This window comes from Colobus angolensis, unplaced genomic scaffold (genome assembly GCF_000951035.1).
Source record: "Colobus angolensis palliatus isolate OR3802 unplaced genomic scaffold, Cang.pa_1.0 Scaffold522, whole genome shotgun sequence".
NCBI classification, from domain to species: domain Eukaryota; kingdom Metazoa; phylum Chordata; class Mammalia; order Primates; family Cercopithecidae; genus Colobus; species Colobus angolensis.
The window spans coordinates 465,500-481,363 of NW_012118733.1; the positions used below are offsets into that span (position 1 = coordinate 465,500).

The 15,864-nt window shown below is 39.3% G+C and overlaps 1 protein-coding gene across 4 annotated transcripts in view; it reads left to right on the forward strand.

Annotated features, from left to right (window-relative positions):
- AKAP13 (A kinase (PRKA) anchor protein 13) overlaps positions 1-15,864 on the forward strand; it is a 360,775-nt gene that overhangs the window by 266,243 nt on the left and 78,668 nt on the right. Inside the window, exons 11-14 of one of the 4 annotated variants that reach the window (XM_011960761.1) lie at positions 4,234-4,604; positions 5,513-5,566; positions 9,643-9,708; positions 11,829-12,021. In XM_011960761.1, the coding sequence (XP_011816151.1) occupies positions 4,234-4,604; positions 5,513-5,566; positions 9,643-9,708; positions 11,829-12,021 (684 nt within the window). The remainder of the gene's footprint in view (positions 1-4,233; positions 4,605-5,512; positions 5,567-9,642; positions 9,709-11,828; positions 12,022-15,864) is intronic. The other 3 variants (XM_011960763.1, XM_011960762.1, XM_011960764.1) reach the window with 3 other exon arrangements.

The window sequence follows — 15,864 nt, forward strand, 5'->3', positions numbered from 1 at the left end:
AAAAAAAAAAAAAAAAAAGAAAAAAAAAGAAAATATTGAAGCATATAGAACACTTGGAGAATTGTACAGTGAACACCCATATACCCACTACTTAGATCCTACAATTAACTTTTAATTGTATTTGCTCTATTATGTAACTATATATCTGTCCATCCTTCTGTCCACCCACTTTGCCTAAATTCTTTGAGGTAAGTTACAGATATCAATATACTTCACCTCTGAACACTTAGAATTCAATATTTGTTTATAGGCTGATTGGGTTTTTTGGTAAAATTTATATACAGTGAAATGTACAATCTTGAGGGTACCAGTCAGTGACTTTTAAAAAAAACTTTAATGACCACTTCACGAATGTGTGCATCATCCTTGCACAGAGGCCATGGTAATCTTCTGTGCATCATCCCAATTTAGCATATGTGCTATCAACGTGAGCACCCATCGGTGACTTTTGATAGAAGCCTTCATTCACCTTTGTACCCAGCCTGCAACAGGATACAGACTATAAGCATTGCTTTGGAGTTGCCTCATGTCTTTTCTCAGTCAGTCTCCATTCACACCCTCTCAAGGCAACAGCTTTCTTAATTGTTTTCCCACCGCAGATTAGTTTTCTCTGTTTCAGAACTTCGTATAAATGGAATCTAAATAATGTCATTTCTCTTGAGTAAATACCTAGAATTCAAATTGTTAGATTATATGGTAGGTATAGGTTTAATTTGCTACAAAACAGATCTTTTCCCAAGTGGTTGTACCATTTTACATTTTCACCAGTGATGTTTTGTTTTCCTTTTTCAAGTAATAACCACCAATTCATAGTAAGAGCTGCATAGTGCAGTAAAAATACTGAGTATAAGAATATTATGCTGTGTGAACTTTATTCTTACCAGATGCACAAGACTGTAGAAATCATGTAGTTTCAGTGAGATCAGAGTTAAAAGCACATATTAGGAAGAAAGGCTTTGTGTTGAGAATATATTCTAGACAGAGCTCTTTGTTTTTAAAATATGTATAAATAGGCCACCAAAGATTTTCCCACCTTGTTTTAATGAGTCTCAAAAGGGTAGATGGTTGCTTTATAAACTTCAGATTGGTAAAGTGCCAGAGAGATAGCAGACTTTTTTTTTCAAGGCAAAATCCTTCCAAGATTAGATGCCAGTGAGGAAGCACCTATACAACTGTCTGTGAGTTATTTCCAGACTGAGAAGAGCTAACTTGTAAGAAGGCTGTATGACAAATTAATAAATGGAAACTTGAACTCAACATTTTTGTTTGCTTTGAAGCCTTTCTTGTGTGTTTTAGAGCAGGCTGTTTACACATTTTGCTTTATTGATGTTTATTCTGTTTGTCCCTTGATATTATTTTGAGAATTAGACATTTAGGCAGCTGAGGGTGAGTATGTTAGCTTCCTAGGGCTGCTGTAACAAATTACTGGAAGTGGGGTGGCTCTAAACAACAGGAACTTACTTGGTCCCAGTTCTGAAGGCTGGAGATCCTAATCACTGTGTCAGTGGGGCTGCTTTCTTTCTGTAGGCTCTGAGAGAAAATGGCCTCTCTCCTAGTCTCTGGTGCTTGTTCACAGTCCTTGGTGTTCCTTGGGTTGTAGATGCTGCCCTCTAATCTCTTCCTCTGTCTTCACGTGGTATTCTCTCCTGTGTGTCTTTTTGTGTCTCTTCTCCTCTTGCAAGGACACCATTCATATTGGATCTGGGGACATTTTGGATCTACCCTACTCCAGTATAACCTCATCTTAACTAATTACATCTGCAAAGACCCTCTTTCCAAATAAGGTCACATTCTGAGAAGGACATGTATCTGAGGAGGACACTATTCAACCCAGTACAGTGAGAAAGCCGAGACATTCACAAGACCATTTACATTGTCCTTGTCCATGGAGAGTTGCTTCGTGAATAGGACCCCCTTAGGAAGCCCCCGAGTCCCTCACTCACTTAAAAAGCATAGTCAGTTATTTCGTTTTAAAATAATACCTACCACAATTTAGAATTTACTTGGTGAACCATAGTTTTATTTTACAGAGTGACCCAGTGAAGGGACTTTTCTAATACTGACTTTGATGTCTTGTTCTTACAGGATTTTAAAAAGATGATTGAGATACCAGAATAGGGCAGTTTGAGTTGAAAGCAGCCTGGGTTCAAATCTTGACTCTGCTGCTCATGCCTGAGTCCATTGGAAAATCTGGGCCTCAGTTTGATCTGTCTGGTGATCCCCATGCATCTTCTCTCTCATTCACATCTCATACATTACTTAAACAATCTAGGAAACTGGATTCCACAGAACTGGAAAAAGAAAGCCTTCTTATTAGCTTGTGAGATCAAGCCCAAAAGGTAGAAAGGGTGCTTTTAGAAGGTAGTGTGCTTTTGAACTATTACGTCAAACCTTTAAAAAAGAGTCTCCTTATAGTATAGAGCTTGTTTTCTATTCCAAAGCCAAAAGATTTTCATAATTTTTTTCTCTTTCTTGAAGAACCGTAAGTTTTTTTTACCCTTAATTAAAATATTGAGTAGGCTAATTAGGAAAATATTGTGAGAAAAGGAAAAAGAATTACAAAATGCCCTTCCCTGTTCCCTGCCCCCATCCCATAAGAGTGCGAAATAGCTATTAAGATAGTGCCCACATCATAAGTATGATCAAGCATCTCTTAGACACTTCTTTTGGTCTTTTGAGTACCATGAAGCTCATCTTTCCCTCACCCATCAAATTCTGTGTTCTGGTGTCTCCCTCCCTTGCTCCCTTTCGGGTTCAAGGGATTTTCCTGCCTCAGTCTCCCCAGTAGCTGGGATTACAGGCGTGAGCCACCGTGCCTGGCCACTGGTATGTTTTGACAAGTGGAAAATGTCAGGCTACTAGAACAAAGTTACACAGAACCTGTTAGGCAGAGGTTAGCTAGGAAAGAGCATCATCACTTTATCAAAGACCTCATTGCTAGGACTGATTATTTAATGTATGATTTGGCCTCATAACACTCAGCCAGTTCTCAGTGAAATGAGAAAAATGTATAGCTTTCTTCCATTTAGATATTTGTAAAAGTACTTAGGCATTTGTGGCAAACTTTAGGAGGGGTCATAAACTATTCCACATTTTTCAGAAGGCCACTAAAAACAACCGCAGAGTTGCTTTTGGAATGTTAATTTCAGCACATTATTATTGTAGCCAGGCAGACTGCTTTGTTTTCAGTTAAAGCTTGTAAAAAAAAATTAAATCTAACACATTATGAATTTAGTTTTCATATACAAAAAAAACCCAGAGACAAATGGATTCCCTTCATTGCAGTTGGTGATATTGACTGAAAGAACTAACATAAATTTGATCTTTTTCCTCTTAAAGAAAGAAAAGAAATGGGCTGGTCACAGTGGCTCAAACCTTTATCCCAGCACTTTGGGAAGCCAAGGCAAGAGGATTGCTTGATCCCAGGAGTTCAAGACCATCCTGGGCAACATGGCGAAACCCTGTGTCTTAAAGAAATACACACAAAAAATTAGCTGAACATGCTGGCACTTGCTTCTAGTTCCAGCTACTCAGGAGGCTGAGGTGGGAGGATTGCTTGCGTCCAGGAGGTCAAGGCTGCAGTAAGCCATGATTTCACCATTGCACTCCAGCCTGGGTGACACAGTGAGACCCTGTCTCAAATTGGAAAAAAAAGAAAAGAAAGAAAAAATGATGTACTTCTAGTCTAGTACCTCTAGTAAAAGGTATAAAGAGGATAGACCTAGGCTGGGTGGGGTGGCTCACACCTGTAATACCAGCATTTTGGGAGGCTGAGATGGGTGGATCACTTGAAGTCAGGAGTTAGAGACCAGCCTGGCCAGCATGGTGAAACCCTGTCTCTACTAAAAATAAAAAAATTAGCCAGGTGTGGTGGTGCATGCCTGTAATTCCAGCTACTTGGGAGGCTGAAGCAGGATAATCTCTTGAATTCGGGAGGCAGAGGTTGTGGTGAGCTGAGACGGAGCCACTGTACTCCAGCCTGGGCAACAAAGTGACACTCTGTCCCAAAAACAAACAAACAAAAAGAGGGTAGATCTAGACTGTTTCTTTTCTAGAGTCCAGGGAGATTTGAATCCAACTGTGATCATCCTATTAAAAAAACAAGTCTCTGAGGCCAATCATGATCTTGCCTGCCTGGAGCCCACTGAGAAGCCATTAGCTTGATCTAGAATAACTGAGGCTATCTGATTGGCCCTGCTGGCTTCAACCATGTGTGCTTTCTCTCCATTACAGCCAGAGGAAGAGCAGTTGACCTGTGATATCACCGGATCCAGTTCATCCACTGATGACACAGCTTCACTGGACCGACATTCTTCTCATGGCAGTGATGTGTCTCTCTCCCAGATTTTAAAGCCAAACAGGTCAAGAGATCGGCAAAGCCTTGATGGATTCTACAGCCATGGGATGGGAGCTGAGGGTCGAGAAAGTGAGAGTGAGCCTGCTGACCCAGGCGACATGGAGGAGGAGGAGATGGACAGTATCACTGAAGTGCCTGCAAACTGCTCTGTCCTGAGGAGCTCCATGCGCTCTCTTTCCCCCTTCCGGAGGCACAGCTGGGGGCCTGGGAAAAATGCAGCCAGCGATGCAGAAATGAACCACCGGAGGTGAGATGGGAGGCAGTTTGTTTAGTGTCTCAGTGTGTGCTTGCTTTTGAAAAGCTTCTGATTTGTGTTATTGTTGGTAAAAGAATTTAGGAGACCCCATAGTATAGAAGAAAGAATATAGGCTTTGGAATCAGGAAAATCTGTGTTCAGACCCCAGCTCCATAATTTACCATGTAAATGACCTTGGGCAAATCACCTGACCCCTCTAAGTTTTAATTTTCTCATCTGTAAAATACCTTCATTATTATTTTTAATAATACAGTGAAATGTGATTGTCATATAGTGAGTGTTTAGTAAAATGGGAACGTTTATTCTTACCACATTAATGAAACTTATGAATGAGAAAATATTGGAGGCAGTAGTTTCATGTCAGCTTTGAATTAAACAAACATGAAGTCTTACAGTCAGTCTAGTACTGAACTGAGACTAGAACTCTACTTATTTTCATCCTGCATAATGTCATGGGATCTCCTGTTTGAATTTATTGCGAAGGCTTACTTAGGACCATTGTCCTAATACCTCTGAAGATAATGGAATGAGAGTGAGGTTTTAATTAATTTTACTAATTCTCATAGTGTTACCTGCATGTAGTATAACCTGAATTTTAAAGTGTTAAGAAAAACCCCTTTAAAGCTTTGGTAATTTTTTTCTGGTTCTTTAATAATTTAATAAACTTCATAACTTTTGCCATCTGATTAACTCCTTGGAGCAAGGGGAGGAGCAAAGTAGAAATTGTCAGTCCCTTTTTGTCCTGATGTTTTTCTCATTCCACATTCCTTCATTCTCTTCCCTGTGCCATTTCTCTTTGAGCAGTGTCTCTCTCCCCAGTGTGGTGTCTGTATGTTTCATGCATTTGTATCCCATTTTGTTTCACCTGCAACACTGACCTCTTCACCATTCATTTTCAGTTCAATGCGAGCTCTTGGGGATGTTGTCAGGAGACCTCCCATTCATAGGAGAAGGTACAGAGTTCGTTAACTTGATGGACTAACCATGTCACCTCTGAGCGTATACTAACAAGCATCTCATTCTGCTTAATCCATGATTGGACCATCTACTTTTAAGTAATGTCCTATCTAATTCAGGCAAATAAAATATAGGTACTTATTAATTGCCAGTGTCCATTTTATATGAAATGGTTTCTTTAATTTGAAGTTTAATCCTATTTTATCTTTTTTAAAAATTGTTTTTAATTTTTTCAATCTTGTGCTTATTGGTGTTCAGATGACTGTGATAATAGGGTCTCACCCAGCTTTCTCTAGAAGAGTTTGAAGAATTGTCTATGTCATGCCTATTTAATGGACCCTAGGGAGTACTATTTTTTTCTTCTCCACAAAAGAAAAACCAGGAATGTGTGTGTGCTTGTATATAGGCCCTGAAATATTGTCAACACATTCTTTAATAATGTAATGAAAGACTTTATTACCAGGCCACCTGGCATTTTCCATTCCATTGTGGATGTAGTCATTTCTTAAAGCAAGTCAGAGGCATAAGTTCATCTCTTGGCCTTTGAATTCCTTAATTAGTATTTGTCAGGTAATATTTTGAAGCTAAAAATAAATGATTTTTAAGCTGAGAAGTAATTTCTAGTCAGATTGCTAATTCGCTTCAAATTTTGCATTGGATTTTCTTTAGAAGTCATTAGTGTTTTCTACTACTGTTTCTTCCACTGTTTAGAAAAATGTTTAGAAATCCAAAAATTAGGGTTATATTACTGCCAGTTTCTCATATTAGGAGGCGTTTGTAAAGAAGTATTTTTAACTATTAGCTGAACCTGTTTTTGGGAAGTAGGCTAATAGTGATCTTTCCGACTTTGTCTTTTCCAAGTGGATGCTTTCTTTAATTCCAGATTTTAGGCAAGAAATTGAGCTTAAATTCAAATGTTCTCATGAATTTCAGATAATCATGATTCCTATGAAATTGTTCTTCCAGAAAATAAGTTGTTAAACAAGTTTTAACCCCATCTCTACTAAATGATCTTCCGTAGAAGGTTCTTTGGAGGTACATTTGTCTGGGTCTTTATTAAAGCTCTTCAATATGAGCTTTTTAAAAACATATCTTTGATGACAAAGTGGGAGACGACAGATTGCTGAATGCGGTCTGAGTTAGTGTATAGGTGTGCCTGTCGTCAACAACTCCATCCAGTTTCATCCCTAGTGAAACTTACTTTTGTAGGAAGAACGGAATGTATAATTTAAAATTTTTTAAAATTGAAACATTACAACAAGTATTATAAGGCAGGGGGAGGGACATCTGTTGTTTTTTAATCTAGAACTTTCCGAATCTCAAAGCCAAAGAACTGCTAAATATTACCCCTACTAATTGAGAAATTGAGGAAATGATGATGCTTTCAAAAATATCCTTAATTATGAAAGGAGTTTTCTGTTACCAGAAAGGGCAGACATTGTAGACCATCTGCAGCTGCCTTCCTGGTTCCTTAGAAAAGCTGTTACATCTTGGCTGAGCACAGTGGCTCACGCCTGTAATCCCAGCACTTTGGGAGGCTGAGCCAGATGGATTGCTTGAGCCCAGGAGTTTGAGACCAGCCTGGGAAACATGGTGAAACCTCATCTCTACTAAAAGCACAAAAATTAGCCAGGTGTGGTGGCACGTGCCTGTAATCCCAGCTACTCAGGAGGCTGAGGCAGGAGAATTGCTTGAACCCGGGAGGCAGAGGTTACAGTGAGCTGAGATCATGCCACTGCACTCCAGCCTGGGTGACAGAATGAGTCTGAGTCTCAAAAAAAACAAAAAAGCTGTTATGTTTGTCTTCCTGCCTCCCTATCAGTTTTCATTCTCTTCATGTTAAATCTCTTCACAGTATTCCACATCGTTGTCATATCCTGAAAGTAAAGAAACATTTAAATCTGTAGAAGGAGATTATTTTTTTTTGAGACGGAGTCTCGCTCTGTCGCCCAGGCTGGAGTGCAGTGGCCGGATCCCAGCTCACTGCAAGCTCCACCTCCCGGGTTTATGCCATTCTCCTGCCTCAGCCTCCCAAGTAGCTGGGACTACAGGCGCCCGCCACCTCGCCCGGCTAATTTTTTTTGTATTTTTTAGTAGAGATGGGGTTTCACCGGGTTAGCCAGGATGGTCTCGATCTCCTGACCTCGTGATCCGCCCGTCTCGGCCTCCCAAAGTGCTGGGATTACAGGCTTGAGCCACCGCGCCCGGCCAAAGGAGATTATTTTTAAGAATGATGGTTTGGCAGTGTATGTTCAGTTACTGATGTGCCACATTCTATTTCTAAAAAAAGAAGTTGGATATTTAGGTAAAAATATGCCTGTTTATTAACTGGCGATTTAAAATTTAATAATGTCAAAGAACGGACTTCTGAGTCTTATGTGTGTTTGTAAAATATATATCTTCTCACACAAGTAAATTGTGTCAGTGTCATCCCGCTTACCAGAACAGTGAAATGTCTCCACTGTATTTTTACTTTCTGCTTCTGCACTTGTAAGCTTTATATCACTAATTTAATCTGATTTAAAATGCTTTATACTATTTAATTTTAAATGATATGGTAAAGATTTTTTTAAAGAGCCATAGGGGTAGCTCTTACATCCTCCCACCATTTTCCTTGTCTCCTTTCTCCAGCCAAAAACCCCACTTGACAACAAAACAAAATTATTAGATATATCCAATATATCTAATTTTTTTGGTGCCAGGCCTTCCCATCTGCAAGATTCTGGAGGGAGCCGAGTGGTTTTACTGTTGTCCACAAACTCTGCTTTTATCTCTTCTCAGAAAACAAAAGCACCTCACCTAGAACTTTATGGCCCAGGTAGCAGGGTATTTTTTAAATGATAGTTTTTGTTAATAAAAATCCTGACGTTTCCATGCAGTTTCCTTTATAGAGCACACAATATTTTGAATTGATTATTGTTTTAGCTAGTGGTGTTTACTTAGCATTTCCAACCCCACATTTTCCGTCCCTGCTACTCGAGAATAGACACCCTTACTGGGATATTCAAGGAAGTAGATGATCAGATGGATTTTTTTTTTAATCTTTCAGGAAAAATGGATACAAACTTAAAATTAAAAAGATACATTTCTAACTTAGTGCCATAGAATTCCTTTTTAAAAAATTTTTATTTTGGCCAGGTGCAGTGGCTCAAGCCTGTAATCCCAGCACTTTGGGAGGCTGAGGTGGGTGGATCACTTGAGGTCAGGAGTTCGATACCAGCCTCACCAACATGGTGAAACCCCATCTCTACTAAAAATGCAAAATTAGCTGGGTGTGGTGGTGCGTGCCTGTAATCCCAGCTACTCAGGAGGCTGAGGCAGGAGAATCACTTGAACCCGGGAGACAGAGGTTGCGGTGAGCCAGGATCGCACCATTACACTCTAGCCTGGGCAACAAGAGTGAAACTCCATCTTGGGGGGGAATTTTCATTATCATTAAAATATAAGCAAATATTTAATCAGTGTTAATATGCTTTATCTTTAACATAGTAGCTTAGTGAGTAGGGTTTGAAGATGGATGCCAGTGTTGACTAAGTATCTTATGCAAAATCTATTAATTGTCTGGTTTGGTTGGATCTGTAATGGAAACACATGAAAAAAAAAAACTGATGACTCCATGAGTCCACCAGAGCATAGTTTGTCTCTGTCTCTTTTAAAAAGTCTAGGGTTAGCGATACTGTGGTAAGGGTGATGTGGGAGTATGGGATGTACTGAGAGATTGTTCCCAATGATGGAGTTTGAAACACCTGTCATGTCTGAAGAGTGAGCCATAGGTAGTTGCCACGGATTCACTAGAAGGAATTTTTGGATTTCAGGTTGAACTGGTGATACTGTAAAGAACCCACAGTCTTTTCCACAGTGCTGTCTAGACAAGAATAAAACATTTTTAAGTTTCTATGGTTTTTATTCTAGCCTTTTTAAAAATTGTCAGTGTTACATTCCTAAATTTTTTGTTGATCAAATAAATCCGTCTGTCTCTTAACTATGCCCTTTGTTTTTAAACCTAATAACTCCATCCCTGTTTCCTCTTTTCTCCCTGCATTTCTGTTTCTGTCTTTGATGTCATCCCCAGTATGAGCTGGTGCCCCTCTGGTGTGCAGTACTCTGCTGGCCTAAGTGCTGACTTTAATTACAGAAGGTATGATATTGTTATGTGTCCAGCCACCAAATGGGGAACCATAAAATATGCCATCAGGGCTTTTGGCTTGGAGCTGGCGTCTGTGTGGCTGGGATGCATATGGCCAACCTGCTTTGTCTGTGAGCACAGCGTTTCATTGCCTCTGCTATGGGTGTCACTAACTCAACTGAGGGGATACAGCCTAAAAGTCAGGTGATGCATCCTGTGTGTCTCAAATGGCCATAGATTTGGTGTTTTCTGCACAAATTTATCTCTCTCTGTCTTGGCCTGTCTTGATTTTCAAATCCTAGAAATTCTTGGATCCTGAAGAAAACAATCAAAGAACCAAGGCAGCAATAAGATGTACTGATTTCTATTATGCTTCTAAATCCACCAATCTATGTAGATTCCAAATTCAGAGACTCCTCATCGTTTTGTATTCTTGTCTCAACTGAACAAACAGATTTGATTACTAAAACATTTTCAGGATTAAGTTTTGCAATAAGCATAGATCTGGTTTTCTTAGGCTTTTCAAGTAATTTCTTCTTCACTTAGCCCCTCTTCTTATCCCTGGTATTGAAAATGAGTTTTACAGGCCAGGTGTGGTGGCTCACACCTGTAATCCCAGTACTTTGGGAGGCTGAGGTGGGCAGATTACCTGAGGTCAGGCATTTGAGACCAGCCTGACCAACATGGTGAAACCCTGTCTCTACTAAAAATACAAAAATTAGCCAGACACAGTAGCAGGTACCTGTAATCTCAGCTACTTGGGAGGCTGAGGCCGGAGAACCACTTGAACCCGGGAGCTGGAGGTAGCAGTGAGCCAAGATGAGGCCACTGCACTCCAGCCGGGGCAACAGAGATAGGCTCTGTCTCAGAAAAAAAAAAAAAGAAAAGAAAAGAAAGAAAATGAGGTTTACAGAGACATTTACTTGTAGTTAGTCATGATTTCTATTATATTGAAGTAAGAAAAACATATCCCTTGTTTAATTTACCTACTAGAGAAAATAAAGAGATATATGGCTTCATTTCATAATAAGTGACTTACAAAACCTAAATAAATAAATAAATAAAAATGTAAAAAAGCAAATACAAGTACTGGACTGGTAGGTATGAACTTAATTGCAGCAATTTTCTGTACAGTTTTCCTTGAGTGAAGATAACTGAGTGGCTTCATTATACCTTCCAGTTGAATTCCAGCTCATTGTTAGCTGAGAACATCATCAGCTACAGCTGTTTTGAGATCTTGGTTATTTTAAAGAAGTTTCCGCTGCAGTTGTAACATGTGAATTATTCTAGTTAGTAACCCAAGGAGGTTAAATCACTAACCTGTCTCTGTAGGCTTCTGCTTACTGAAAATGCTTTTCATTCTGCAAACCACAGAATCTTTCTCGGAGGAATCCTCTTTAAAATGCCAAATCCTGATTGCCTTTGTTCCCTTTACCAATATCCAGGCAAAAAATTACAGCTCCTTCTACTATTAGACCTGGTTGCTTTTTCAGCATTTGTTCATTAAGGTGTTAAATGTGCCTGTTGCAACTAACAATTCTCGGGAAGTCTGTCAGCAGTTGTTTGGCCAGGTGTGCATAGAATAGACGGTAACACTCATGAGTAACACTTGGGTTTTCTGGGGTGAAAGCATACCTGTAACATTATAAAGGTCAACTTGAACGTAAAATTATAAAGGTCCACTTAATGGACATAAGGGCAAGTTACCCAGTTTGCCTTCTGAAAGTTACTTAAGCTCATATTTTCTCTGTGAGATTTAATTACTTGGCATTAGTATAGTTAGATTCACAAAGATTAATTAGATCAAGGAAAAACATTTATAAAGTATCCGATAACTATGGTCTGTCTGTATAGTATATTGAAAAATATCTGAGAAGTGATCTTAGGTGGTTCAACATTTGGATAAATTTAATGGGGTAAGAAAATCTAAGTGCAGTATTCTTTCTCAGTATTCCAAGATCTGTGGAGGAAAGGTAGGTGGTATTCTTTGTGCCATGCCCTTTTAGACAGTTTTGCTAGCTGACATAGAAATAATACATGAACAAGGGAGATATACCCAAAGGGATTTTGTGTCCTCCTTTGTTTTTGAGACCCAGAAATAGAATGAATTAACTTTTGTGCCCTGTGTTCAGTTTCAGTCTAGAAGGCTTGACAGGAGGAGCTGGTGTCGGAAACAAGCCATCCTCATCTCTAGAAGTAAGCTCTGCAAATGCCAAGGAGCTCAGACACCCATTCGGTGGTGAGGAACGGGTTGACTCTTTGGTGTCACTTTCAGAAGAGGATCTGGAGTCAGGCCAGAGAGAACATAGGATGTTTGATCAGCAGGTAAGTCTTAAATATGTCTAATTTGGAAAAAATCTATTTCCCGAAATGTGAACATAGAAGGCAAAGCTTCTGGTAGTATAAGGCTAGTAGCGATGATTACTTACCCATTTTATGATATACTTAATCTAGCACTAAACCAAGTTTTTAGCACTTAATTAAAAAGGGCCAGGCATGGTGGCTCATGCCTATAATCCCAGTGCTTTGGGAGGTTAAGGCAGGAGGATCACTTGAGCCCAGAAAACTCAAGACCAGCCTGGGCAACATAGCAAGACCCCCATCTCTACAAAAAATTTAAAAATTAGCTGGACATGGTGGCTTGTGCCTGAAGGCTGAGATAGGAGGATTACTTGAGACCAGGAGTTTAAGGCTGCATTGAGCCATGATTGCACTGCTGCACTCCAGCCTGGGTGACAGAGCAAGACTCTGTCTCTAAAAAGAAAAAAGAAAAAAAAATAAATGAAGAATGCCATTAATCTGCATAGATTTAAATATTCCATCAAGGCACACTTTTTAAAATTAGGAAAGTATCCAGGATATTAAATTGGGTTTTTCCTTCTTATCTGAGACCGTCTTTTACCATCTCAATAGTAAAATGAATCTTGAAATATGCTACATATCATTATTAATTTTCCCAATTCTCTAAAACATACCCCAAGTTTCTCCATTGTAGGAAAAAAAAAACTTTCTTACTATACCTTCCAGGAAATGTCTGTTGATTCTCTCTCCTTCCTTTCCCTACCAGAATTCTTTTTTTTTTTTTTTAAATACTTTAAGTTTTAGGGTACATGTGCACAACATGGAGGTCTGTTACATAGGTATACATGTGCCATGTTGGTTTGCTGCACCCATTAACTCATTATTTACATTAAGTATTTCTCCTAATACTATCCCTCCCCCAGTCCCCTACCCCATGACAGGCCCTGGTGTGTGATGTTCCCTGCCCTGTGTCCAGGTGTTCTCATTGTTCCATTCCCACCTGAGTGAGAATATGTGGTTTGGTTTTCTATCCTTGTGATAGTTTGCTCAGAATGATGGTTCCCAGCTTCATCTATGTCCCTGCAAAGGACATGAACTCATCCTTTTTTATGGCTGCATAGTATTCCATGGTGTATATGTGCCACATTTACTTAATCCAGTCTATCACTGATGGACATTTGGGTTGGTTCCAAGTCTTTGCTATTGTTAACAGTGCCGCAGTAAGCATACATGTGCATGTGTCTTTATAGTAGCATGATTTATAATCCTTTGGGTATATACCCAGTAATGGGATTGCTGGGTCAAATGGTATTTCTCGTTCTAGATCCTTGAGGAATTGCCACACTGTCTTCCACAATGGTTGAACTAGTTTACAGTCCCACCAACAAAAGTGTTCCTATCTCTCCACATCCTCTCCAGCATCTGTTGTTTCCTGACTTTTTAATGATCACCATTCTAACTGGTGTAAGATGGTATCTCATTGTGGTTTTGATTTGCATTTCTCTAATGACCAGTGATGATGAGTATTTTTTCATATGTTTGTTGGCTGTATAAATGTCTTCTTTTGAGAAGTGTCTGTTCATATCCTTTGCCCACTTTTTGATGGGGTTGTTTGTTTTTTTTCTTGTAAATTTGTTTAAGTTCTTTGTAGATTCTGGATATTAGCCCTTTGTCAGATGGGTAGATTGCAAAAATTTTCTCCCATTCTATAGGTTGCCTGTTCACTCTGATGCCTACCAGAATTCTTAAGAGAATATCCATGCTCCCTGCCTTCTCTTTATAAAATTTTACTTGTTTATTTACTTATTTAGAGACAGGGTCTCACTCTGTCACACAGACTGGAGTGCAGTGTTGCCATCACAGGTCACGGCAGCTTCAACTTCCCCAGTTCAAGTGATCCTTCTGCCTCAGTCTCCCAAAGTGCTGGGATTACAGGTCTGAGCCAGTGCTCCTGGCCCTTGCCTTCTCTTTATCACCACCTAATCATATCTTAATTTCTGCTGCTATCACTCTCTTGAAACTCCTGTCTTGAAGGTCATGGATTTCCTTGTCAGCCAAATCAAAGTGACTTCTTAGTTCTCATCTTCTGGTTGTCCTCAGTATCACTTACCACTTTTGACAATCCCTTGGGGAGATTTTGAGAATTTGAATTATATGCTTTTATAGCATTGTACCTTACTGCAAGTCTTTTCCTCTTGGGCCAGGAGACTTTGATTAATTTATGAAAGCATTCTGGGATGCATCTTATTTCCTCCAAATGAAACATTTATAATTAAAAAAAAACTGTTTTTGAATAGATGACTGGAGTTTGGGGCAAAAATCTAATAATACATTTCTAATTAAACAAAAATGTTGACAACCTCATCCTTGATTTGCTGAGTAGGACTTTGTGTAGAAGTTGAATTTTTTATTGTATCCTACTACAAAGTACTAACAGGACCAAATTTTGCCCCTTTAAAAATTTTTTCTACTTGTTCTGATACTTCAGAAAGAGTTAGAAAAAATAAGAATTTTGCCCCTTTAAAAAATTTTTCTACTTGTTCTCATACTTCAGAAAGAGTTAGAAAAAATAAGAATACGAGGAATATGCTTGTTGAAGCAAGTGATTTAGATTTACTCAGCCTAACGGTAACAGAACAAGGAAGGAAAAAATAGGAATAATTCTTGGGTGGCTACTGAGCACAGCTTTGCTAACAGTAAATAAACCAGTGAAAAATCTTTAAAATAAATTGCATTTCTTTTTTTTTTTTTTTTTTGAGACGGAGTCTAGCTCTGTCGCCCGGGCTAGAGTGCAGTGGCCGGATCTCAGCTCACTGCAAGCTCTGCCTCCTGGGTTCACGCCATTCTCCTGCCTCAGCCTCCCGAGTAGCTGGGACTACAGGCGCCTGCCACCTCGCCCGGCTAGTTTTTTGTATTTTTTAGTAGAGACGGGGTTTCACCATGTTAGCCAGGATGGTCTCGATCTCTCGACCTCATGATCCGCCCGTCTCGGCCTCCCAAAGTGCTGGGATTACAGGCTTGAGCCACCCCGCCCGGCCAATAAATTGCATTTCAAATGTATACAATCCTTTGGAAATCATGTGCAAGGTGAGGTAAAATACCAAAATTGTGGATTTGTAAACAATCATAGATCAAGACTGATATATCCCTTCAGATTCCGCTCAAGCTCATTTAAATGGCTTGCCTAAGGTCGTGTAAGTGGCTATTAGCTAAACAGTATTAAACTCAGAGTTCCTGGCTGTTAATTTCACTGCTTCTTTCCAGGTTTTGGAGTAGGTGAATTTTAATGAGGAAATAAGAATGATTTAATTTTCTTAATATTGTTTATTTTCTGAGATGGATGTTTCCAGGAATTAGACAGATAACCCTGCATTTTAGTAAGAGGTTACTACCACTGATGTGTTTCTAAAAATGGACTATCTTTCTGAAGCGGACTTTCTGATTCAGTCTTTCTAGATTAAGTTGTTGTTTTAGTGCCTTGCTATGCTTAGCCTTCCTGGAATCTCTACTTAGCCATAGTTTTTATCTTGTATGGAACCTCAGAGTGGATATTTGAGCTGCTTGTATCATTCTGATCTGGATGAGTTGCCTGCAGCCAACTTCCTGTTAAAAGTCTCTGCCTTTCACTGAGGTCATTTTTTAGACCTCACAGTTGTATTTGAAACATAGCAACTGTTTGCCTCAGCTGCCATGGTTACACAGGAAACAAGCTCTAAATAATCAGAAGTCTGGCCTAATTGAGTCAAGTTCATGCTAGTAACGGATTTTTCATTGCTTCTCTTTCAACATGTGTGAGTCATAAGGAGGCAGATTTCATTCTGTGAAGGGAAAGGATTAATGATAAAGTCAGTTAACAATTGGAATGGG